This window comes from Bubalus bubalis, chromosome 12, assembly GCF_019923935.1.
Source record: "Bubalus bubalis isolate 160015118507 breed Murrah chromosome 12, NDDB_SH_1, whole genome shotgun sequence".
In the NCBI taxonomy this organism is placed as follows: domain Eukaryota; kingdom Metazoa; phylum Chordata; class Mammalia; order Artiodactyla; family Bovidae; genus Bubalus; species Bubalus bubalis.
In genome coordinates, this window is record NC_059168.1 from 18584233 (window position 1) to 18611817 (window position 27585).

Here is a 27585-nt window from a genome sequence, read left to right on the forward strand (position 1 = left end):
TTCTTGACATACCCTAAGCATGAGTCCTAACCCGCCCTTCCCCAATCCCCCACATATACTGCACAGCCTGTGGGATCTTAGTTCCGCAGTCTGACTCATGCTCTCTGCATTGAAAGTGCAGAGTCTTCACTACTGGATGACCAGGGAAGTCCAAGAGTCCTGTTTTTCATTGTCCCCTTATCTATATTCGCTCCTAGGAGAAGAGTTCCAGGGTAAATTTCAAAGACTTGATGACCTTAAGAATCAGTGTATCAGAGAGGCCCTGTGTGGTGTGAGATTTCTTAATAGACCCCAGTTGTCACTCTGATTCTCATTTCTTTTTTTTGACCACACCTTACATCTTATGGGATCTTAGTTCCCCAATCAGGGATTGAACCCAGGCACCTGCAGTGAAAGTGCCAAGCCCTAACCGCTGGACCACTAGGGACTTCTCTGATTCTCAATACTAATTTCTAATACTTCTTCCCATATAAACATACAGTAGCAATGTGGATTTTAATATTTTTTTTAAGAGAAAAGAGATCTGGACATATACACCAAACGTTCACTTACAGTGAAACCGGGCACATTAAAAAAAAAGAAAAGAAAAAAGTGTTCATTGAATATTGCTGGCGAATTGTGTTTTGTTGCCAGGACCAGGTAGCTGGAGATCCATGGAGTGTGTAGGGATAAATAAGATCACACACAGAAACTTGCTCACAGAAAAGTTTAAAGGTTTGGGTGCGTGATATTCAGGGATGATATTTCTTTGTAGAATAGTATTGGGAGTTAGTGGTAAGGATCAGTTAGAAATACAATTGTTGGAATCCAAGGGGATCACTCTTTCACTTATCATCTTCTACTTGGTTTACTTTGAAGAAACAGTAAGTTGAAGTTCACAGCAGTGCCCACGTTGATTTATAAAGACATTTCTTTCAAAACAGTTGCTAACTGGTTTCACTAATTCATTATCCTGAAAGGATTCCTTAATGCTGCTTACAGATCATTACACCTCTTAGAAATCATTACTTTGCCTCAGGAGTATTGCTTTATGTGGAGGCATTATTACTTTCACAAGGAAACCCTTGTTTCCTGGATGTTAGAATAGTTGAGATCACGTTCATACTGTCGGGTTTCCAGATGTTTCCAAAGGCAGCAGCAATGCCATCGTCTTGGCTGAGAACGTGTCAGAGGCTCTGCTGGCCCCTCGGGTAATGACCATCGGCCATGGACCATCATGTTCACTTGAGATGGGCTGCTCCAGTGTGAGATGAAAGAATAACAGTGTTCCTCCCTTTCTATGGGGCTTCCCTTGTGGCTCAGCTGGTAAAGAATCTGCCTGCAATGCAGGAGGCCTGGGTTCAGTCCCTGGGTTGGGACCATCCCCTGGAGAAGGGAAAGGCTACCCACTCCAGTATTCTGGCCTGGAGAATTCCATGGACTGTATAGTCCAGGGGGTCGCAAAGGTCGGACACGACTGAGGACTTTCACTTCCCTTTCTTTTCCATGGTGCTCGGGTTCTCTGGACTCTTGGCCTTGACATTTTGTCCAGCTCTTGACCACCTCACTTCCCTGTTCTTCAGTTCCTCCTGTTGCCTGCTTGTGTGGAAATCGATGGAAAGCACCTAGTAAGGTCCTTGGCTTAGGAAGTGTTAGCTGTTATCAGAAGATTTGACTGAAGGGGTGGGACATGTTGTGAAATGTGTTTCATTATCTGTGTTAATTGTTCAGCTAGTATAATGAAACATTAATAGCCCTTAGAGTGCTTATTTTCAGACGAGCATGCTCATTTTGTTGTTCTTGTTTGAATTCTGGTCACATTTCTTCTTTTCCCTGTTGTGCTTTATACTTTGGGGTGAGTACAGTCAACTAAAAACAGCATTCTCATATCTAGTCTTCTGTTTGATTCTTGATCATTTGACTAACAGATTTAGTTAGGTTGGAGCATACATTAATATTTATAAAGTGGTACTGTGTATTATTCATACCCACAAGTACCTTTCTGACAAGAAGCATTAACTTGTGTCACATTATCTAATTATGGTCATGATAGACAAAAGTGGTAGGAAGGGAGATAACAAGAGTTTATTATTATTTAAGTTATTATTTATTTATCCAGTGTTGGTTGAGGAATATTATATTCGTTCACCCATTCAACATGACATAAATATTTATTGATATTTGGAAGTATTGGGTAATAAAATGTTGAGGCTGAAAACTTGAGTCAGTATTAATGTTTCACAGGAAATGTTTTCAGTATTAATGTTTCAGCAGAAAAACTGGGATCAAAAGGTGTTTCTCAGCTATTTCTGAATAATTGTCTGTCTTTCCTACCACCAAGCTTACTTTCCAAAAACGTTTGGCACTTAAAGATTTGGATTGCTTTGTTGAAATTCAGGTCCTCCTGTTCCTGTTTATTCCTTCTGCAAATATTTATTTTGCTGAGCTACTATTTGCAAGCCCTGTGATAGCCCAATGACAAAAAAGAACCTACTTTTTCTGGTGGAGATGAGATGAGCAATTTCATTATACTGCCATAAATGAAATAATTCTAATGGATATGTAGTAGAACTCCTACAGAGGAGATAATTCTTGATTTAGTCCCTATAGAGCAGATGAAACCTGGAGAAAGTATTAAAGATTAAATAGGAGCTTTCAAAGCAGGTAAAGAGAAGCAGCTTTCTTAGCCAGAGAGAATGGCTTTGCAAAGCCAGGGGTCACGAACAGTATGGGTCCTTTGGGAGCACGCCATTATAAAGTATTGCTGCAGTGAGTGGGGAAGAGTGGGAGAGATGAGTGTGAAGAGGTGGTCTGCGATCAAGTCTAAACAAGGCTTTGTGTTCCGTGCAAGAGACTTGAACGGCCAGATGTTGGACTTCATTTGGAAATTGCTGTTTCCTGACTCCACATCCTTAAGAAGTTTGATAGGGCAGTTCTTAGAACACCTTTACTGGTGTTATTTACACCAAAGCGCTTCTGTAGGAAAATAATCATCTGGCTTAAAGGATGACTTTTAGAGAATTGAGATGAAGAGAGGAAATGTGAAAGAATTAAGTACTTCTCCAAGATAATTTTTCCCTCAACTAAGATGTATTAATTTGCAAGTAACAGTGCATTTGATAACAGTACCAATGTTCTTTAAAGCTGGTGAAACAAGGAAATTACATGTTTTAGTGGACATTCGTGCTCAGAGAAGCCTGTGTGGCTTAATAATGGCATGTGCCTGACCAGATAACGCTGCGCAAGCATGAGCTAGTGGAGAAGGCCTGAAGTTTTCCTTTAAAAATACTGAGATTCAGTCTCAAAGTAGAAGAAATGTAGGGGGTTGAGTTCTACACCACTGGGTTCAGTCAGACTAATTGTAGAGTTTCCATGAGTAATGAAGTATCTTGTTTTGATTATTTTAAAAAATTTCAAAAATGTAACCATTTAATGTCTAACTTCCTGGTAAAACCACCAAAGAGAAACCTACTGAAAACAGTATTAATATATGTCCAAGTACCTACCTGGATGAGGTGACATGCATAGATGGGACTGTTAGTCATAAACCATTTATGAGATATCATAATAATCTTTCTGAAGAATCAGTTTTTATTATGTTAATCACCCCTGTTGCTTTTATTATTGCATTTTCTCCATATATTATCTTTCTTGTTTCTTTTGATTTGCTTTATTGCTCTTTTTCTAATTTCAATTGAATGCTTAGCTCATTTTTTTTACCTTATTTCCTGTGAAATTTCCCTTTAAACACTGCCTTAACTGTGTCCCATCAATATCAACCTGTGCCATTTCTATTGCTCTTCATTTTAAGTATTTGATGAATTTTCCTATAGTCTCTTCCCGTTAAAAAAAATTTTTATCATAAAAATTTCCAAATATATACAGAAGTTGAGGCAACTGTGTAGCAACACGGTGCTTTAGTAGTTATCAATTCAAGGCCAATCCTGTTTTAATCTGTTGAGACCTTAGCCAGTAAATCCTCTAGGACTAGATGTGCTGGAAAGGTCCTGCAAAGTGATATTTGTTATATTAAAAGCACCCTTGGCCTGCCTTACGATGCATAGTGATTGGTTTCCAAACCTTAAACTGGTCTGATAAATGGGAAATTATTTTAAATTTAAATTATGACCACCATAAGCATGTGGTTCTCTGACACTGTGTCTAGTAAATTGAACTGTACAATTTCAACAAAGGTGCCAGAATCGAGGAAACACAAGGATGAAGTCTAAAGGGACCTCATGGATTATCCATTACACTTCCATATTAGTGATGACATGAATTGGAGCTGAGAGGACTAACTGCCTTGCTCAGAGTCACTCTAATGACAGAACTAAGGTTGTGATCCCCTCTCCATGAGGACAGACCTCTGGGCTATCTGCTTTTCCACTTTCACTTGAGGGTAGACAGTCCCAGCTTTAGGCAGGATTGTGAAATAGAGTTGTATTCTGCAGCCCCGATCTCTCTTTTCCTCATCTTGTTTCATGAATTCCTTGTTTCTAGAGATACTGCTTATCTTCTCTTAAGTTATTCTCTGTCCCCACCAGCTTCCTGTTATCAAAAAGGAAATTATCCTTTCCTTAATCTTTTCCTCTGTCTCAGGATTCCTAGGAACATTTTATTCACATACTTGGTATGGTTTTGGTTAGAGTGGTGGGAAATTGTACTGTAAACTCCTCTTTCCTAGTGTTTTAAATTCTTAGTAACTTCCTTGTTCAGTTCTTGATTTTTAATAGAATACCAGTAACTGAGGAATGAATGTTTGAAAGGAATGATAAATGGATGAATGAATGACTTTACATGGTTGTAGTTCCTCTGTGGTCGTCATCTGATAGTTGTATTGCTGTGGTGTCGGATAAAAGTTACAGCAATAGAACATTACTTTTCGTTCACAAATGTTTGACTATAAATTGATTTAGTCAATTGAATTAGCATTGTTTTTCAAAGATATTCCTACTTGGACATAATATGAATCAATGGTCATGTTTGCTTGTTACATGTTTATAGAGTTTGTTTAAGAATCTTTGAAATTGGTTTAAGAATCTTTCCAAAAAAATTGTGTGCATATTTTAATATTTCCATTGTTTTAGATTCAGACTTTGTCCACTCTGGTACATAGCTACATATGTCTAACATAGTTTTATTCTGTGAAAATGCCTATAAAACAAATGTTTATAATGTGAGTCATTTCTGTTGATAACCATAATTTTGCCCTTCCTGCTTTGCGCGGATTGCAGCATGCAGAAGAGAAGGAGAGGGAAGCACCAGCTTTTGAAACATAATGCCGTAGGCTGGGAGGAGAGAGAATGAAAGCTCGCTATGTTAGATTCCTCCTTGAGCAGAACAGAATGCCTGATAACAGCCAGCTAGGAGCTGGGGGAGTTAAGAGCAGCAATTTTACATTACAACAGAGTTTCTAGGCTGGCATGGAAAGAGATGCCAGTATTAGCTATTTGCATCTTACTGTAGCCACAGGGATATGTGAACAGCTGGAGAATTAATCTGATATATATTCCCGGCAGGCTCTCTTCTGCCAACAGAATTCCATTACTGTGAGCTTCTGAGTGTGTACTATGAATTTGTGTCTTGCTTTTTAATAGCTGCTGTAGCATATTTCTGGCGAGTGGAATACCACATAATGGGGTGCAGTTGTATCTGGGTTTGGTAAACTGCGGCACCCTAAGCTCTTATGAGGTGGGAAAGGTAAGGCTCTGAGTCTGGGGATGCTTTGTGCCCTCAGGAAGTTGGACATTTCAGATGAACACGCAGTACTTTGTCCAATATGTGCAGTCATACCTGAAACATTTTTTTCCATGTTAGTGGAATTTCAGACTCCAGCAAGCAGATGGAAAGATATTTTGAAGAGTAGAGAAGTGGAATCTAGGTCCAGTTAGGCCAGGGTTGCCGTGGCTGGTTCCTGAGCATAGAGTGGATATAACCCCCGAGGCAGGCCACAGTCCATGGGGTCACAACAGAGTTGGACACAGCTTAGCAACTAAACAATGACTGCTGCTTCCCAAATCTACGGCTGATGAGTCTTAGTTCATCTTCCAAGATTCCTCCTCTTTCACATCCTTTTCCCCTCCCCTACCCTGAGGATCACAGCTCCTCTCTCACTAGCCTTTGCACTTAGAATCTGTTATATCAACTGTGGGAAGAAGGAATTTCAGGCATCATCAAGAATGTTAGAAAGTAGTACATGAAGCAGAAACACCAAGTCCAGAATAAGACTGAGGGTGGCTGTTGGACGTACAGGTGTTTTAAATGTTTCTGATCTGGCACCCCATGTACACTCTTAAATTTTTTTTTTGTAAAATCATTCATTAGACTATACAGAGCTGTTGGGGACAATAGGGATGGCAGGTCATGCAAAACCTGTGGAACTGCATGCACAGAGGATAAATATAAACAATAAAAATCCAAATAAAGATCCAGACTCAATTAAGCCACCCTTTACATTTGCATCTGGGCTCTAGCAGCCCATCTCTGCAGCCTCACACACTCCTGAGTTCATGCTGCTTCCTCCAGGGGGTGGGGCCTTGCAGACACTGGTTTCATCAGAATTAAAGATCCAGGGGTAGTTTCTTCATCATGATTTTTAAACACAGAGGAGAATATCTCTAGCTTTTTCATTCACAACCTCCCCAGACAGTTGAATGTAGTGAAAAGTTCAGCCACTGGAGCAGCCATTTCTTGCATTAGAGGAAGGAATTTAAATGAGATTATAAGATATTTTCTTAACATATTCATTAACTGCAGAGTTTTCCTTTTATTGTGAGAGAACTTGCTCTTAATCTTTTTATAACATTAATGTAGCATTAAAATCACACATGAACAGCCCACCTTCTGCTTTATACTGACATTATTTTGTTCCAAATTATGTATTAAGTAAAGTTACATTAGAGAAACGTGTTTTTATGATTCAGCAGTAGCTTTTAGGCCACTCCAGTACTCTTGCCTGGAAAATCCCATGGACGGAGGAGCCTGGTAGGCTGCAGCCCATGGGTTCGCGAAGAGTCGGACACGTCTGAGCAACTTCACTTTCCCTTTTCACTTTCATGCATTGGAGAAGGAAATGGCAACTCACTCCAGGGTTCTTGCCTGGAGAATCCCAGGGGCGGGGAGCCTGGTGGGCTGCCGTCTATGGGGTCGCACAGAGTCGGACACGACTGAAGTGACTTAGCAGCAGCAGTAGCTTTTAGGAGAAGAGGTACCCAGTGTCCTTTTGTTAGTTCTTAAACCTGACTCCTGTGCTGTCTTGGCCTAAGTGTACCAGTGAGGCATGCTTTTTAGAACAGCAGTTCTCAAAATGTGGGCCACAGACCCCTGGGGGAACCCCAAGAGACCTTTTCAAGTAGTGCATGAGGTCAGAGTTATTTTCACAGTAAGACTAACATATTATTTGCTTTTATTCTGTATGTCAACATTTGCACTGGTTCTACAAAAGCAGTGCTGGTAAAACTGCTGACATCTTAGCCTGAGCAGAGGCTGTGACCCCAAACTGTGTTAGTCAGTTACTACCATTCAGTTGCAGTAAACTAATACTAATAACCAAGTAAAAAAATCAGGTTTCCTTAACAATGCCCGTTATTGAAGTAGTACATGTTATTAACTTTATTAAGTCTCTTTTAAAAAAAATTTTTATTTTTAAATTATTTTTGGTTGCACTGGGTCTTTGTTGCTGTGAGGGGGCTTTCTCTAGTTGGAGTGAGTGGCGGCTCCCCCCTCGCTGTGACGCATGGACTTCTCATTGTGTGGCTTCTCTTGTTGCAGAGCACAGGCTCCAGACTCGCGGGCTCAGTAGTCGCAGCACACAGTCATAGTTGCCCCATGGCACATGGAATCCTCCCAGATCAGGGATCAAACCTGTGTCCCCTGCGTTGGCAGGCAGATTCCTAATCACTGGACCACAAGGGAAGTCCTAATTTTCCTAAATTTCAATCATTGGTTACATATCTTATGAATATTCTGTGGAATTAAATGGAAAGTACACATGAAATAATCCTGCCTACTGAAATCCCACAGTTGTCTCGAGGAAAAGCATCACATTGTCTTATAAACATCCCAGTTGGAGATGTCAGATTAGCCATAGTTATAACTGACTATTCACTACAGTACTCAAATATTTAGTTATATTTGAACATGCATGTATTTTAATTCATACATGAAATTATAAAATTTCTCTCATTTTATATTTAGAAAAAATAACATTCGGATTTGGTGTCTTGCGGAAGTTACCATCTTAAAAATACATTTGCAGAGGTATGTCAAGATATCTTGACCTTTCGGTCTCAAAGACTACTTTTTGTCACATGGAGAACACCAGAGAAAAACTACTTGATATAAATAAAGGGCAGTATTCCTGTTATTTAGTTCAGTTTAGTCACTCAGTTGTGTCTGACTCTTTGTGACCCCATGGACTGCAGCATGCCAGGCTTTCCTGTCCATCACCAACTCCCAGAACTTGCTCAAACTCATGTCCATCGCATCGATGGTGCCATCCAACCATCTCATCCTTTGTCATGCCCTTCTCCTTCTACCTTTAATCTTTCCCAGAATCAGAATCTTTTCCAGTGAGTCAACTCTTCACATCAGGTAGCCAAAGAATTGTATCTTCAGCTTGAGCATCAGTCCTTCCAATGAATATTCAGGACTGATTTCCTTTAGGATTGACTGCTTGGATCTCCTTGCAGTCCAAGGGACTCTCAAGAGTCTTCTCCAACACCACAGTTCAAAAGCATCAATTCTTCCACGCTCAGCTTTCTTTACAGTCCAACTCTCACATCCATACGTGATTGCTGGAAAAACCATAGCTTTGACTATATGAACCTTTGTCAGCAAAGTAATGTCTCTGTTTTTTAATATGCTGTCCAGGTTTGTCGTAGCTATTCCTGTTATTAACTCCTTTTTTTCCCTCTCCCTTCTAACCCTTAACTAGTCCAAGGAAAAATGAAAAACTATCAGAATCAGAACCTTGATCCTTGTGCTGTATACATGGATTTACTTAAGAAAAGAAATTTTAAAACATCAAATTTGCCAAGTGCTGTCAGCAGCACTGTTGGGCTCAGATTTGATTTCTGTATAATCAAACCTCACTTGATTTTTGCTTTTCAGTCCCTGTGGTTGGCTGATAAATTATTTTAAAGTATAATGTTCTGTAATAGAAAAACACAAAAGCATTTGTCTCAAGAGCATGTTATACTTGATCCTATGAAGCAGCCGTTGCTAAGGAAACTATTTGCCAAGAAGAAAAACAACGTATTGATTAAGATGGGGGCATAGAATTGAAAGGGTTTCCTCTCAAGAAAGAAAAGAAAAGCATATAAGACACTTTTGGCTTTAGAGTCAGATGCCTCCTGACTGGACACAGTGGCCGTGACATTTCCTGTGGGGGTGGCCAGGCTTACCTGTGCAGCATTAGGTGCAGCCTGTCATTTCTGCCAAGAGGCTTCTGCTGAGAGCAGTAAGGAGCTGGGGTGGGTATTAAGGGAAGTTGCCTTTTGATTCTGACTCCACACTCAGGGAAAATGGTCTTCCTGTGGGGAGGCAGAGAAAAACATCTGGCAGTGAAAATAAATTGGCCCTGAGATGGACTCCTTGGAAGTGCCCTTGATGCCAGCCAGGTAATAAGGCTGAAGTCTAGAGCAGATCTGGAAAAGAGATAATGACAGATGATGCCTAAAGCTACCAAAGGATGTCTGAAAATTTTTTCAAAATGCCTGCCTCATTAACACTTTACTAATAAGCTTTTTGAATAAGATTTTTATTGTGTAAACAAGTTTATTATAATTAAACAGTTTTCCTTGGTATATATCTATACATTTTTTTACAAGACATTTTCTGTGTGTTTTTTTTTAAAGCATAGACAACAGAATTAACCGTATCAGTGACATGAGAAATATGATTATTGAATGTTTTACTACATCATGGGGTTAAGGATGTTCAGAGTTGGATAAGACCTGGCTCTTGTGCATGAGGACTGTTTGTCTAATGGGGAAGTTTGACTTATATGAAGCCATTACTAGAAAGGATAAGAGGTGTGCACAGGTATTTATAGAACACGGAGGATAGAGCAGCTCAGAGCTGGAGAAGTCTTCTCAAAGAAGTGACATTTGCCTTGGGTGGTGTTTGTTTTTTTTTTTTTTTTAATTAAAAAAAAATTTTTTTTTGAGTACAGTTGCTTTCTAATGTTGTGTTAATTTCTGCTGTACAGCAAAGTGAATCAGCTGTGCATATCCCCACTTTTTTGGATTTCCTTCCCATTTGGGTCACCACAGAGCATTGCGTAGAGGTCCCTGTGCTGCACAGTAGATTTTCATGTTATCTGTTTTACGCATTGTAGTGTATATAGGTCGATGCAGTCTCCCAGCTCATCCCACCCCTTGACTTGGGTCTTGGAATGAATAGGAGTTATCAAGAGGAAGGGGAGAAGGAGGTGTTTTAGGCAGATAGATACTCTGTGAGCAAAGGCATGGGAGTGTTCCTTGAGGGTTTGTGGTGAGAATCTGTACTTACTGGAGCATCAGGTTGTGTGAGAGATTGGTGCATGGTGAGTCTGTACAAGTAGGTACAGGCTGTATCATAATCGTATCTACAATAAGAAATTTGGACTTTGTCTTGTTGGCAAGAGAGAGCCAATGAGCAAGTTTGTCTTTTGAGGAAGGTGATTCTGCTGACAGAGTGAGTTAACGGGGTAATGCAAGGAGACAGATGAGAGGATGCTGCAGGATGAAGAGTGATGTGTCAGGGAACTCCAGTTACAGTGGAGGGAAGGGATGTTTATTGTGAGGGAAAAATCTGCATCAGAATCCCATCAACACATTGGTGATACAGTAACTATACATATTTAAAATGATAGTGATAAAAATTTCTTCTTGGAATGAGATAGGAAAGAGGAGAAATATAGTTTTCCAGTGGTTTGAATGTTACTTGAGTTTCTTACTAGCTTTTACATTCCTAGGGTTGAACTAACTTTGAATTCCAAATTTGAATGTTCAGTCAGTTTCTTCATGGTAAATTTCACAGAACTGGATTAGGCTGGTGGTACTAATAACATGTCAGCAATTAAATATAGAGATAAGAAATTATCTACTTGAGCCATTTCATCATGTATTATAACTGAAGACAAAATTATCACCTATTTATTTACCTTGTTGAATCGTTCGGTGTATTTTTCTGGTTTTCCATCTTGAAGATAGGAATGTCCCTTTGTGTGTGTACATGTTATGTACCTGTTATTTCTAAAGGCCAAAGACAGACTAAATAGGAAAGCAGATCTTCAAACGGATAACTTTTGTTTTTGTTTAAACTTCTAAAATCATTCTACTGAGAGCTGAAGGTTTGATCAAATCAGAGAGCCTGGTCTTCTGAAATCAAAACACAGGAGATTTTCTGTTCTCCCTTTTCAAAGAATCACCCTGAAGCCCTTTGTTTTGTAAATGATATCCTTCTAAAGACACCTTGACAAGAAAATTTTTTATTTCAGTGAGGGAAAAGTCTTTTCCTGACTTGGTAAGTCAACAGTGTCACCAGAAGGAAAAGTTAGCCTTATAAAAATCATACCCATTTGTTTGCACTGTCTTCTGCAATAACATATTCTTAAGATGGCTTTATACCTGCCTTACTTTGAGCAACAGGTTTACGTACCTTAAATTCAAGCACTTTAAAAATATTCTCTCAAGATACGGTTATCAGAAACATGTTTACTATTTAATAGTCAGTACCCAGTTAAGGTGTGATAAAGTATCTATTAAAGATAATGTTAAGAGAGGGGGACACTCATATAACATACCGGAGACTTAGAGAAATAGTCTGGTTTCCTAAAGAGGTGTTTCAATTACAAGGAATTCAGTTAAGGACTGAGTCTGCCTGTGGTTCTGTCATGTTTGTCTCATTTTTCTGAACTGGGTCCCATGAAAGTTGGTTTTAAAATCTATTTTAGGGTCTTCCCTGGTGGCTTAGCTGCTAAAGAATCCACCTGCAATGTGGGAGACCTGGGTTTGATCCCTGGGTTGAAGATCCTCTAAAGAAGGGAAAGGCTACCCACTCCAGTGTTCTGGCCTGGAGAGTTCCATGGATTGTGTAGTCCATGGGGTCACAAAGAGTCAGACACAACTGAGTGCCTTTCACACTGGTGGCTCAGTTGGTAAAGGTTCCGCCTGCAATGCGAGAGACCTGGCTTCAGTCCCTGGGTTGGGAAGACCCCCTGGAGAAGGAAATGGCAACCCACTCCAGTATTCTTGTCTGGGGAATCCCATGGACAGAGGAGCCTGGCGGGTGGGCTACAGTCCACGGGGTCACAAAGAGTTGGACACGACTGAGTGACTGATACTTTCACTTTATTTCTTACAGTCAACTCCATTCCTTGACCCGGACATTGATTTGGTCTCAGCTTCAGAATTTGACGACTTCAGCCTCTCACTAGGCTGTAGCCCTTAGTTTTGTTTGTTGTTTTTCCTGACCTTGGTTGTGGGCAGTGATGGACCTTAGCATCTGAACTGAAGTGAATTCATTAGAGGGTGGTGTCTGTTTATATTTATTAGCACTGCCTTGATGTATGAAGTTTCAGAACTATTTTAAACCCAAAACTAGTCTCTATCAGATGCGGTAAAAAAAAAAAAAAAAAAAAAAACTGGAGTTTTTTGGAATAATTTTGTAGATTGACAGATGCAGCTCCTATAGTTTTATTGAACATGGGAAAATCTTGGAATCTTTATTTAAAATGAAAAACTTTAAAGGAATCTCAATTGTTACTGTAATAACACATTAGAGGAGTAGTAGTTTTTGATTAGAAATGTTTGTAGATATAGCTAACTAATGTTGATGCGACTGGCTATATTTCAGTCTTCTCGTTTATTAGGAGGTTGGGTTTCATTCATTTGTAAAATTGGAGCCAGACTGCTTTTCCTGAATTGAGGTTCAAAATTGGATGTTAATCTTGACAACTTCGCACATTTTTGCTTTCAGACAGGCCTTTGAATGAAGCTAACAAGCAAACATTATGTGGTTGTTAATTGTTTTCCAGATGAGAACTGGGATGATGACCAACTGCTTGGGTTTGAACCATGCAATGAAAACCTTGTCTCTGGCTGCAATCTCATCAATGGAAAATGTGAGTGTGACACCATTCGAACCTGTAACAATCCCTTCGAGTTTCCAAGGAAGGATATGTGCCTTTCAGCTTTAAAGAGGATTGAAGGTGAGTATTCATTTTCGGTCGCAAGCCTTAGCATCACGTAACTCTGAGCAGTGATGGTATTTGAGCTGGAAAAGGCAAATACGAGCTTACAGAGATGGGTAGTAGTTTTGATCTCAAACAAGATTCCGAAAGTTGACCAGGTGCGGATGTGATGGTGTATACGTGCGTGTGTGTCTGTGCACACGTGTGTGTTTCTTAAAAGCCACAGGATGGTGATGCTGGGGCAGTACGGGCAAAGTAGTTTCCCCCTGCCTGCCTAGGTCACCTCTGCTTAATGGATGATATCACGCGAGGCGTTTGAGATCAGCATCTGTTGTCACCATGTCCATTCTGCTCGATTTACTGTAGGATGGTGCTCCAGGAGGAGAGTGCCAATTAGAAATACAGTCTGGCAAGAACGTGCAGTTTAGAGGAGGTGGGAGCCTTGTCAGTGACTGTTAGAGGCTGAAGTGGGCTTTGCCGTGGGGCAAAACCACGTGGGTGTGGACAGGTCATTGGGTGCTTTCCTTCTGGAATGAAGTCAGAAATCACATTAAAATAACAAGAAAATTATACTAACGTGGCCCATAACTTTTGTACATTCATGCATAAAACCTAGATGAGGGATGGAGGACTTGAAGGTATGATTCATGACTGCAGTAATCAGGAGTGACATAGCCAGAGCTGGGTGCGTGGCTTGTCGCTGGAATTCACAGAGGATGAGGCCTGGGCTTCGGACTCAGCCGTGCCCCTCGGCAGCAGGGAACTCTCTCAGAGCCCCAGGTTCCACTCAGGGGGGAAAGAGGGCTGAATGAGACATTCTTGTGTGTGTTTGTTTGTTTTCTGTGATTCTTTTGTTGGCGTTTAGTTGATTTGCAACGTTGTGTTAGTTTCTGTTCTACAGAAAAGTGAATCAGTTATACATACGCATATAGCCACTCTTAGATTCGCTTCCCACATAGTTCATTCGAGTATTGAATAGAGTTCCCCGTGCTATACAGTGGGTTCTTATTAGTTATCTATTTTATATACGGTAGTGTATATATGTCAATCCCACTCTCCCAGTTTATCACCCCCTTTTCCCCTTTTGATAACCATGAGTTTTCTGCATCTGTGACTCTATTTCTGTTTTGTCAATAAGTTCATTTGTAACCATTTTTTAAAATTTCACGTGTAAGTAATATCATATGATATTTGTCTTTCTCTGACTTCAATCAGTATGACAGTCTCTTGGTTTATCCATGTTACTGCAAAATACACTTTATATCTCTACGATGATGGAGAAGCTGGTAGTATAGTTTGAAATACTGAGGATTTTTCAAGTCCGAAATCAAGCTCATAAAAGCAGTAGAGCAGGACTGAAGTTTTTGAATTGTATTGTTTCCAAGACATATTAAATGGTTGTAAAGAGTAAGAAGCATATATGAATGTGAAAGTCGCTCATTCGTGTCCGACTTTTTGTGACCCCATGGACTGCAGCCTGCCCAGCTCCTCTCTCCATGAAATTCTCTAGGCCAGAATACTGGAGTGGGTAGCCATTCTCTTCTCTGAGAGATCTTCCCATCCCAGGGATCGAACCCAGGTCTCCTGCATTGCAGGGGAATTCTTTACCGTGTGAGTCACCAGAGAAGCCCAAGAATACTGGAGTGAGTAGCCTATCTCTTCTCCAGTGGATCTTCCTAACCCAGGAAGTGAACCGGGGTCCCTGCATTGCAGGTGGATTCTTTAGCAGCTGAGCTACCAGGGAAGCCCATTAAGAAATGTATAGTAGCCTCAAAAATAGCATTTCTGTTTGTATTTTCCAGTGCTGCCAGATCATTAAAATAATAGAGTAGAAAACAAAAGAAATAAAGTTGTAGAACCTCAGGAATCTTAGATAACATTTAGTTTAGTCCTTCAGTTTGAAAATTGAAAACTTCAGCTCTACACAGTGGATGACTGACAGGCCCGTAAAGTCTTTTTTGAACCATATCATGCCATTGACAACAGTTTACCAAGCTCGTTTGTCTTGTCTTGAGGCTCTTTGCCCACCCCTGTCCTCACCTCTATTGCCTGCTTTTCAGTATTTTTGCCAACTTCAGTGTATAAATCTTCAGGGACATAGATGAAACGGTCAAATATCTATTTAATTCATTTAATTATTCATGCATATTTTAAGTCACATCATATAGCAGTTTAGAGGATTACTTTTGCTCTTTTTATATTTTGCTTAACTGTTTTAGTCACATCTCAGATGCATCTCCGTCACTGTCATTGTCTTTGTTGGAGCTGTTTTCTGTGTCATTTAACACCTGTTTCTGAGCACACCTTCCTCATTGCCATCTAAGTTGTTGGAGATACAGCTGATTCGGAATCCACGTTATCACAAGTTTTGTTCCAAACAGGGTGGCTTTGCACATAGAAGTAGGACAGTCACATTTTTAATGAGTGAGGTGTGTGTTTATGATCTTTACAATGTGGCGATTCACTGCGTTGATTTTTAAAGTGTTTCTGAAAAGGCTGTTTACAAGATCTAGCACTTCCAATTTTGAGATCATTCCCTCAGGAATAATTACTGTGGCTGATTAAATTTCTTTATGCCTCACCCCCCCACCTTTTTTTTTTTTTTTAACAGATTCTGTCTGGCCTCTGTATAAAAAATCCAAAAGTAGGATTGGTAGAGGTCATTTAAGGTTAATGTATCTTCCACAAATTGTGTGTGCATGCTCAGTTGCTCAGTCGTGTTCAACTCTTTGCGACCCCGTGGACTGTAGCCCTCCAAGTTCCTCTGTCCCTGGAATTTTCCTGGCAGGAATACTGGAGTGGGTTGCCATTTCCTACTCCAGGGGATCTTGTGGGGCTTTTTTGTTTTTTTTTGTTTTAATTTTTATTGGAGTGTAGTTGACAATGTTGTGTTAGCTTCAGGTGTTCAACAAAGTGAATCAGTTATACATGTGCATATGTACATATACATATGTATACGTACACATATCTTTCTTTTGAAATCCTTTTGCCTGATAGTCCATTATAGAGCATTGAGCAGAGTTCCCTATGCTATACAGCACATTCTTATTACTTATCTATTTTATGTATGGTAAGCATATATGTCAGTCCCAGTTCCCATCCCCTGATCATCATAAATTTGTTTTCTATATCCAAATACTCTACTTCTGTTTTGTAAGTAAGCTCATTTGTACCCTTTTTTAGATTCTATATATAAGTGGTATTATATTTGTCTTTCTTTGTTGAGTCTTCACTCAGTTTGACAATCTCAAAAATGAAATTATTTTGTTCTTTTTATTGCTGAGTAATATTTTGTTGTGTATATGTACCACATATTCTTCATCCATTCCTCTGTTGGTAGACATTTAGGTTGCTACCATGTCCTGGCTATTGGAAAGTAGTACTGCAGTGAACATTGGGATGCATATATCTTTTCAAATTATTGAATTATGGCTTTCTTCAGGTATATGGCCAAAAGTGGAAGTGCTCAGTTATATGGTAGTTCTGTTCTCAGTTTTTTAAAGAACCTCCATACTGTTCTCCATGGCTTCCCAGGTGCCTCAGTAGTAAAGAATCCACCTGCCAGTCTTGGAGGAAAACATAGGCAGAACATTCGATGACATAAATAAAAGCAAGTTCCTCTATGACCCACCTCCTAGAGTAATGGAAATAAAATCAAAAGTAAACAAGTGGGACCTGATTAAACTTAAAAGCTTTTGCACAGCAAAGGAAACTATCAGTTCAGTCGCTCAGTTGTGTCCGACTCATTGCTACCCCATGAATCTCAGCACGCCAAGCCTCCCTGTCCATCACCAACTCCTGGAGTTCACTCAGACTCAGGTGCATCAAGTTGATGATGCCATCCAGCCATCTCATCCTCTGTCGTCCCCTTCTCCTCCTGTCCCCAATCCCTCCCAGCATCAGGGTCTTTTCCAATGAGTCAATGCTTCGCGTGAGGTGGCCAAAGTATTGGAGTTTCAGCTTCAGCATCAGTCCTTCCAATGAACACCCAGGACTGGTCTCCTTTAGGATGGACTGGTTGGATCTCCTTGCAGTCCAAGGGACTCTCAAGAGTCTTCTCCAACACCACAGTTCAAAAGCATCAATTCTTCGGCGCTCAGCCTTCTTCACAGTCCAACTCTCACATCCATACATAACCACAGGAAAAACCATAGCCTTGACTAGACAGACCTTTGTTGGCAAAGTAATGTCTCTGCTTTTGAACATGCTGTCTAGGTTGGTCATAACTTTCCTTCCAAGGAGTAAGCGTCTTTTAATTTCATGGCTGCAGTCACCATCTGCAGTGATTTTGGAGCCCAAAAAAATAAAGTCTGACACTGTTTCCACTGTTTCCCCATCTATTTCCCATGAAGTGGTGGGACCAGATGCCATGATCTTCGTTTCCTGAATGTTGAGCTTTAAGCCAACTTTTTCACTCTTCCTCTTTCTTTTAAGCAAGGTGAAAAGACAACCCTCAGAATGGGATAAAATAATAGCAAATGAAACAACTGACAAAGGATTAATTTCCAAAATATACAAGCAGCTTATATAACTCAATGCCAGAAAAACAAACAACCTAATCAAAAAGTGGTAAAAGGACCTAAACAGACATTTCTCCAAAGAAGACCTACAGATGGCTAACAAACACATGAAGAGATGATCAACATCGCTCATTATTAGAGAAATGCAAATCAAAACCACCATGAGATATCAGCTCACACTGATCAGAATGGCCATCATCAAAAAGTCTACAAGCAATAAATGCTGGAGAGGATGTGGAAGAAAGGGAACACTCTTGCACTGTTGGTGGGGATGTAAATTGACACAGTCACTATGGAAGATGGTATGGAGATTCCTTAAAAAACTAGGAATAAAACCACCATATGACCCAGCAATCCCACTCCTAGGCATATACCCTGAGGAAACCAAGGTTGAAAAAGCACATGTATCCAATTGTTCATTGCATCACTACTTATAACAGCTAGAACATGGAAGCAACCTAGATGTCCATCAACAACTAAATGGATAAAGAAGTTGTGGTACATATACACAATGGAATATCATTCAGCCATAAAAAGGAACCCATTTGAGTCAGTTCTGATGAGGTGGATGAACCTAGAATCTATTATACAGAGTGAAGTGAGTCAGAAAGAGAAAGATAAATATCGTATTCTAATTCACAAAAACAGAATATTAAAAAAAAGAATTTATTTACAGGGCAGCATTGGAGAAACAGACATAGAGAATAGGCTTATGGACATGGAGAGAGGGGAGGAGAGGGTGAGATGTATGGAAAGAGGAACATGGAAACTTACATTACCATGTGTAAAATAGATAGCCAACAGGAATTTGCTGTATGGCTTAGGAAACTCAAACAGGGGCTCTGTATCAACCTAGAGGGGTGGGATGGGGAGGGAGTTGGGAGGGAGGTTCAAAAAGGAGGGGGATATATGTATACCTATGGCTGATCCATATTGAGATTTGATAGAAAACAGCAAAATTCTGTAAAGCAATTATCCTTCAATAAGAAAAAAAAAAAAAGAATCCACCTGCCAATGCAGGAGACACAGGGAAAGCAGATTTGATCCCTGGGTCAGGAATATCTCCTGGAGAAGGAAATGGCAACCCATTCCAGTATTTGTGCCTGGGAAATCCCATAGACAGAGAAGCTTGGGGGTCTGCAGTCCATGGGGTCGCAGGGAATCCAACGTGACTGAGCACACACACATGCAGTACTGTTCTGCATGGTAGCTGTACAAACTTACATCCCAGCACTAATGCAGGAGGGCTCCCTTTTCTCCACACTCTCCAGCATTTGTTGTGTGTAGATTTTTTGCTGATGGTCATTCTAACTGGTGTAGGGTGATACCTCATTGTAGTTGTGATTTGCGTTTTTCTAATAATTAGTGATGTTGAGCATCTTTTCATGTGCTTTTTGGCCATCCGCATGTCTTCTTTGTAGAAATGTCTGTTTAGATCTGTGCTTTGTTTTTTTAAAATAAAGCACCCTGTAATATTTGAGGTCTTGTAAGAAGTCAGTACTGTGGGGTTTCCTTTCCTGAGAGACAATGTTGAAGAAAAAACTCTATATTCAAGTATATTGCAAATGAAAAAGTTAGTGATGGTATATCACTGCATATAATTAAATCATTAATAGCATTGAGGACTTGGAATGCTATAAGAACTTAGGGCCAAAAAAATGTTACCTGGAATTATATGATAAAGTACTGTGGAGGAGTTGGAGTCTGAACAATTTAGAATTTGGATGGTGATGGATTCCAGGCAGAATGATGTGGACAGAAGAATGAAATGTCCAAGTGAGATTTGCATGACTTATGTGTAAGATACTTGGGAAATGAATGTAGGAGAGCAAGTTTTTATGTCTGTAGGTAGATAGGAACTAAAGATGAGGAGTCAGGACAGGATCAAATGATGAAATGCCTTTCACATGGTGCAGGGTACTCAGGCCCAGTGATAGGAGTTATCAAAAGTCACTGTAGGTTTATGAGCCAAGAGAAGCAGAGCATGAAGAAATCCGTGTTAGGCAGTTTGGAGTTGCAGGGGTTGTGTAATGTATTAGCAGGGAGAGATTCTACTGTTGAGGCTTGTAGGAGAGCTCTTCACATTATTTAGATGTAATGCCACTAGAGACGGGTCTAGGGGATGGCAAGGGAAAAGCAAGGAAGAGCAAACGGATGCACATCATTTTGATGGAAGAACATGAAGTATCTGGTTATAGGTAAGGGAGGGATGAAAATATACAAAGGTGACTCTGGTTTCCTAACCTGAAATAGTAGAAGAATGATGGTACAAGTAACAGCAATGGGAAAACATCTCAAAACTTGGAACCGACAAGTGAAGTGGTTGTCTCAGAGGGATCTTTAAAAATATGGCAAATGTCACAGCATGTTTGATGACAAGAATGATCTAGTAAAAAGGGAGAAACTAATAATGTGAATGGTGATGATTATAGAAGCAGAGGCATTGAGGAGGGAGAGGAGCAAAATTGTTCCTGTTTCCCAGAGGTTATAAAACAAGGTTGTCAGCTAACGTTGAGGTGGAAGAAGGGTGTGAAAAATTGAGGAGGGAGAGGAAATGGACAATAGACAACTCAGAGAGAAGAGGATGAACTAAGTAGGGAAGCGTATTAGGGTCATCTGCTAGTGCTGGCAGCATGCTTGAGGCTAGCGGCCATAGATCTGAAGGGAACAGCCTGCACAGTTGTGTGCTTTTCTCTGGCTCGGGTGCATGCAGCAGAGGCAGAAAGGTGGATTTAACTAGGGTAAGGGTTTTTCATAGTGAGTCCTATAGACAGCGAAGGGCCCTGAGATTGAGTTATGCAGGAGAGTGCTTAGACAGTGACCAGCCAGACCATCACTCCTGGGAAGGAGGAAGCAGCAGTGAACAGGGAATGACCAAGAGGCAGAAGTTCTGTAAGAGGATAATGCAACACTTGCATGGAGCTGGGACAGCATCTGATTGCACGTGCTTCATGCAAACAAGGTATTTTTTTTTTTAAGGGGAAAAGGAAGAATGGTCTGAAAGTAGTGACGAAAACCAAGAAGACCCCTTCCCCACCCTCAGGATTTATGGCATGTGGAAGGTGAAGCCATCCCCACTTTGGAGGATTTCAGGGGGCAAAGTGCAGTCAGGGAAGACACAGGTGTTCACTAGAGCACAGAGGTGAAGGCGCATCTCGAGGGGAGAATGACAGCAAAAGGGACGTTGGTGATGACATTCTGAGTTCTAGAAGGCCCAGTAGGTATTCAGGAGGGAGGGTTGTGCAGAGCATGGGTGATTTTTGCAGAGCCAAGTGAGATTAAGTCCTAAGACGATGCATGACCTGATAAATTTAGACTTGGTTTTTGCAGTTTCTTATGAGAAGGTGACTAGTTAATGAAAGCCTTCCTTTAAGCACCGTTCTCTGGGGCATTCTGTAGTGTGAAGGTATGTATGTATTTAGGGATAAGGAAGAAGGTCTAGTGTTCTTGCCAGAGCATCATGCTAAAAAGCATGGGTCTTCATTTCTATGTTTTGTGAGTGAATTCTGAACATGAATTGAATTTTAAGCATAATTGCAACAACATTTTTAAAAAATGCATGAAAGTCAGTTTAGTCAGTAAAGATTTATGAAGAATAATGACGATTCAGGGTATTTTTAAAGAAAGGTTCCTGGGTATTTTATTTGTTTAAAAGGGAGGTCATTGATCCTGATTTTAATAAATACAACATCATAAAGTTTGTCACAAATTTAGAGGAAATACCATACTGGATAACAGCCAGTCTTGCCTTATGTACAAAATGATTTGTCAGAATCATCTATATTTCTCTGAGGAAGGAGGGACAGGGAATGACCTGCAAGTCATCCCACCTTGATCTTAACAAAGCTTGTAGTCTTATGCCATGCTACCTATTTTTATTGTCTTGGTGTATGCTGTACTGAGCTCCCCAAAAGTTAAACTGATAGACCATCAGAAGAGGGGGCCACATTAACAAAGACCATCAGAAGAGGGGACCACATTAACAGAGCAGTACCAGCCTCTGCAGCTGCCCCAGAGGTTTTCTGGAGGGACCTCTCTGGAAGCTAAAGTTGATATGAAAGACTTCCATGGTACAGTGAATAAGTTGGAGTTTTAAGCTTGCATATGACTCCAGATTGGGATAAGTAGCTTTTATTTTCCAAAAAAAATATACTGTAATTCAGAGTGGTTGAAATAAATTTGAGAAGTAATCAGGAATATGAAATCATGTCCAATTCAGAGAAGGATGTCAACCACGCTAGAAAACATTTGTCTATATTGTTCCATCCAGCGGATATTCACTGAGTGCCAAATATACTAGTCATAGTTCAGTTGCTGAGGATACAGCTCCTGTGGAGCTCACATTCAGAAAGGGAGGGGTGACAGCAAACTCAGAAGTGAGAGGAAAGTATCACAAGTGTGATAAGAGCTACGAAGAGTAATCGCCAGGATGATGTGGTAGAGAATTACTGGGCTGATTAAGGAAGTTGTTTTAGATATGGGTGTCAGTGTCAGGGAAGTTTTCCTTGAAGGAAGAACATTTGACCTGAAATCCAACTGTAAGAAGGAGTCAAACGGGTGATGATCTGAGGGGAGAGAAGTCCATGCACAGGACACAGCAAGTGAGAGCAAGCTTGGTGTGCTGAAAGAATGTCACGAGAAAGCAAGAAGGGTCAGGGTGGCTGAAAGGTCATGAGAGAGAGTGAGAATGGGAGTGAGGGCCAGATCATGCGCTGCCTTGTAGATGATGCTAAGGATTTTGTGATGAGTATGTAGGAAAGTGGCTAAAGGATTGTGAACAAGAGTGTCATGTGATTTGAAACATGTTCTCAAACATGATGGTGGCGAATTAAGACTTGTGGGGAGACTGGGAAGATGCAAGAATGGGAAAGTGTCCACAGGTAAGATAAGTTCAGATAAGAGATAACAGGGACTCAGACCCGAGAGAGCTGGAGATGGAGAAGAGGCGTGGATGGGAGGTGATTTGGTCCTAGGCTTGTTGATGGATTACATGTAGGGCTGAGAGAAAGAGGAGTCCAGGAACACTCTTAGATTTGGAGTTTAAGCAAATTGTAGTACTTTTTACTAGGTACAAGAGCAGATTTAAGGTGGAACTCGGGAGCTTTGTTTCAGATAAATTGAACTTGACACCCAAGTAGAGCTGTTTGTCATTTAGATAATTTTTGATGTAATTAAGTCATTAAGTAGCACTCATACATGTATATCTTCATGGTAAGTATGTTAAGGATTACAAAGATAGACACACATCCTTGAGGAGAAATCTGCCCTTTCTACATGGAGGTCTAGCCTTGTGGGGTGCTTCTAGAGAAAAATAAAATCAACCCAGTTCACACTGATTTATCACCAGGCAGAGTCTAGCCAGAGGGATATCTGTGTGGGGTCCATAAGATGTGTTCTTAAATGTACATGTTTGGCACTGCTGTATCATGTGTCACGTGGCTTGCTGGACTAGTATGGGTTCTGTGAAACTCATTCCTGTTTGGAGCTACGCAGTGAATATTTTGCCAAAGGAGGAAGACTCTTGGAACTTAAGAATGTCCTCCTTTGTTTTAGCTGAAAGCCCTTAGAGGTAATGTTTAAAGTTTTTTAATTTTAGGCTATATTATTTTTTTCTCTGTAAGATGTTTTAAAGAAAAGATAGTAAAAAATTGTCTTGAGATACTTTATATTGTTGTGTTATGCAGGGTGGACAGATAAGATCTGCTGTAGGGAGGGGTAAAGCCAGGAAGGCATTGTGGAGGAATTGGGGATGGAGTCCAACTCAGAGAGACATGTCAAGCAGCTTAACAGAAGGGAAAGGAGAATTTAAGAAGGGCCTTGGAGTAGCAAAGAGAATGGACAGAGGGGGCCAGATGGGAAGGGTAAAGTGGCAAGTCAATGGGCTTTAGCAGCTGGCTTTGGAGAATGAGGAAGAGAAAGACTTCCGGAATTGGAAGTGAGGGGTGATGTTTAGATCCTTGGGGTGGGCACAGTGGTCAGGCTGTATAGTGGTGTCGTGTACTAGGACGTGGAATACAAGGAGAGCAGCTTTATGGGAGGTAAGATGAGGTAGATACTGAGTCTGCATTGTGATGTTTGAGCTATCATTGGAGGTTTTTTGTTGTTTAGTCGCTTGGTTGTGCCTGACTCTTTTACTTCTCTGTCCATGGGATTTCCCAGGCAAGAATACTGGGGTGGGTTTCCATTTCCTTCTCCAGGGGATCTTCCTGACCCAGGGATCGAACTTGTATATCCTGAATTGGCAGGTGAGTTCTTTACCACTGAGCCAGCTGGGAAGCATCTATGGAGGATCAAGGGAAAAATGGGAGTTACGAGTCTGGAACTCAGAGATCTGGGCTGGAGATTAGGATTTGTGAGTCATCCTCCCAGGAAAAGAACATGGTGCTGTCAGTGACCTTGGAGTTTATAGGTAATGGGAGGAGTATGAGCCTTTTTAGGAAGATTAATATGACAGTAATATGCATAATGGAAGAAAAAGACTATCAGTGTTAACACACCAAAAGTGAGATGAAATGACCTGTGTATTGATGGTGGTGCAGGAAGCGTTTGAGTGCTCTGTTTGGTGGAAGAAAGCCTCAGGACCACTGATGGCAACTGACTGAGTTAACCTAGAACACAGACTTTGGCACCTGTGATAGTGGAATGTATAAAACAATATATCATTTTAATTAATCGATTGGTTAATTCATTTGTTTGTATACCCTTATTTGAAGAAGCCTTTAAAGTGTCTAAGTCTGAGAGAGCTGGTCCGACGCAGCTGAGGTTAGAGCCATTCAGAGTAGGAGCACTAAGATTAAATAATGGGATAGGAAGATGAAGAGACGGCAGTGTAGTTGTAGACTCTTTGAGCCCAGAGCAATCCATCCTCAGCGTTCTTTACAGGCGCCCTCTGAGGCTACTGCTTTCACTTTAGAGCAGCTTTAATTCTTCATTCATTATTGTGTATGTTAGTTGCTCAGTCGTGTCTCTTTGCAACCTCCTGGACTGTAGCCCACCTGGCTCCTCTGTCCATACAATTTTCCAGGCAAGAATACTAGAGTGGGTTGCCATTTCATGTCTCCAGGGGATCTTCCCGACCCAGGCATCAAACCTGGGTCTCTTGCATTGCAGGCAGATTCTTGACTGTCTGAAGCACCAGGGAAGCCCACATTCATTCCTTTGTTTATTCAAAAGGTAAATATTAATATTTAGCACGTGCTGTGGGTCACTGCACATCAGATGCTACTAGTTTGACTTTGTCTTGCCTTTGACTGAGGGACCATTGTCTAAAGGGCCTGAAAGATGCAGGATGCATAAATTGACACACATTTTAGATCCACTATAGGATTTTGACTTTTTTTAAAAGATGTTTTATAGGTGTCTTAAATGATATTTTTAAGTATTTGTCTATCTCCAAAACTTACATTGCATGATATATATGCTTTGTTGTTGTTCAGCCACTAAGTCATGTCCAACTCTGTGTGACCCCATGGACTGCAGCATGCCAGTCTTCCCTGTCCTTCTCTATCTCCTGGAGTTTGCTCAGACTCATGTCCATTAAGTTGATGGTGCTATCCAACCATCTCATCCTCTGTCACCCACTTCTCCTTTTGCCTTCAGTCTTTCCTAGCATCAAGGTCTTTCCAGTGAGTCGGCTCTTTGCCTCAGGTGGCCAAAGCATTGGAGCATCAGCATCAGTTCTTATATGCTTAGGCAAAAATTAAAGGTTAGAAAGAATATGTGGGCTTTCGTATCTGTATTTTTTCTGCTGCTTAAAGCAAAGGGAAGTTTGATTTTTTACACTGTAAGTCTATATTCTCTGAAGCTAAACTAATTCTGATACAGACAAATGGCTTCTGATTAATAGACTTTTCTTTCAGTTTTTAAAAATCCAAATAGGGGGTGTTTCAGAGCCTTAAGTTTTATTAATTATTCTGTGCCCTAAATTCACTGTTTCAGTCCTACCTAAGGAAATGTTAATGTTGCGTGAGCATCTTACTCCATTTTTAGTTTTCTACATTGCACTTACTTTTTTCACACAAGTAAAGTGTAAGTGCTAAATGTTATTCTTGGTTGGTATCTTTTTCTTGGTCTGTAGCTTACAGTACAACCTGTGCTGTGTGACCTAATCAGATATTCTAGCTCTTGAAGCCATCTGTAATGTTTGTCAGTAGACACACATTTCATTAGTATTTAGAAAGAATTATGATGCCATTTGCTTTTATTCACAGAACTTTTTTTTTACTCAGAAGTTCTTGGGTTTTTTTGTGGGGGTAGTAAGATGCTCACCAAAAAGGCATCCCAAGAGAATGTGATCCAACAGAGCTCAGCATGTTAATTAATATCCATTCCGTTTTTGAGAAAGTACAGTGGAGTTCCCTCCTGACCCTCTTCCCACTGGAACAGTGCTGGATGGAGACACTCATCTTCAGCAAGAAGACTGAGCCCATCCCATAATATAAAAAGAGATAACATATGCACCCAACTCTGCACCAGCCTGAGTTTCCACACGGTCCTTGAGGTCCATGGCAAGCCCTGGGTATCATGCAGAGGAAATCGCATAGGTTTCTTTTTTAAAAAGTGGTTTATTGTGGTGGTTGTGCCGGGTCTCCGTTGCTGTGCACGGGCTTTCTCTAACTGTGGAGAGCGGGGGCTACTCTCGTTGTGGTGTGCGGCAGGCTTCTAAGTGTGGTGGCGTTTCTTGTTGCCGAGCACAGGCTCTAGGCTCTAGCATGAGGCTCAGTAATTGCAGACAGGCTTCGTTGCTCCGTGGCTTGTGGCATCTTCCCGGACCCGGGATCAAACCCTTGTCTCCCGCATTGACAGGCAGTTCTTATCCACTGTACCACTAGGAAAGTCCCAGGTAGGTTTCTTAAATTTGAGAGAGCTTGACCGTCACACAGATATTCTAATTTACCAGGACTGGACCAGGGCAGAGGAATCTGCGTTTCCAGTCAACCCTCAGGAGGAGCTGTTATTGCTGGGTTTTTACCACACTTTTGAGTAGCAGAGTCATAGAGGGTTTATATGAATCTGTGTCCCTGGATTTGCAGTGCTGGTGTGAGAGAATATCTTGTCTTTAAGTAATCACTGGACTTACTTTCTAATATTTTTTGTTTTTAAAAACAGAGTCTATATATGAATTACTTTACTTCAAGTATTAATACATGGTAATAGTTTCATTATATGACTTTTTTTTTTAACTTTACAATATTGTATTGGTTTTGCCATATATCAACATATTATATGACTTTAAAACTTTTTTCCAATTAGTATTAATAGAGATTAAAACCCCACTGAGACATTTCATGGTACCTGTGTAGAATCACATAGTGAGGAACAAGCAAATCCCTAAATGTGGATGCTGGGGAGATTGTTTTGGTTTTAGTAGAGATGATCCTGTATGTAATTTTACCTGTTCAATCTTTGCTAAACTTTAGAAATATGTTTAGGCCCTTATGTCTATGGATTTTCATACAGTTGCATTGATCTGCATGGTATTAAATATCATTGCAAAATCCTTCACAATATAGTATTGACCATAGTAGAAATGATCCAGTGTAACTGTTAACTCACAGACTCATACATACAAGAGTCAAATTACATGTTCTCTCAAAATATAACTGCCATGCCCTGTAAGATTATGATAGAGCAGCATTAAACTTATAAGTTCCTTACAACTTAGCAGTATGATAATTCTCTTGGAGGGAGAATTTAAATGGGAATGACTGTTGTACATTTTATGAGGTTGATGAAGTTCAGGGAACTTGGGGAGGCACTTGGCCTTTCAAAACTGCTGTTACATAATCCTTTATAATAAAATATATGTACTGAACTATCAAAAAAAAAAAAGAAAAACCAAAAGAGAGAGCCTCTTCAACTCTGGTTCTTATTTTGAAGCCAAGCTTTCTATGTTTGAAGACTCTGCCG

General features: G+C 40.5%; 1 protein-coding gene across 3 annotated transcripts in view; it reads left to right on the forward strand.

Moving 5' to 3' along the window:
- CRIM1 (cysteine rich transmembrane BMP regulator 1) overlaps positions 1–27585 on the forward strand; it is a 206598-nt gene that overhangs the window by 28504 nt on the left and 150509 nt on the right. For 2 of the 3 annotated variants that reach the window (XM_006056852.4, XM_006056855.4), the window contains exon 2: positions 13001–13174. The exons of the other annotated variant lie outside the window; for it this stretch is intronic. In XM_006056852.4, coding sequence (XP_006056914.3) covers positions 13001–13174 — 174 coding nt within the window. The remainder of the gene's footprint in view (positions 1–13000; positions 13175–27585) is intronic. 3 annotated transcript variants of the gene reach the window in all.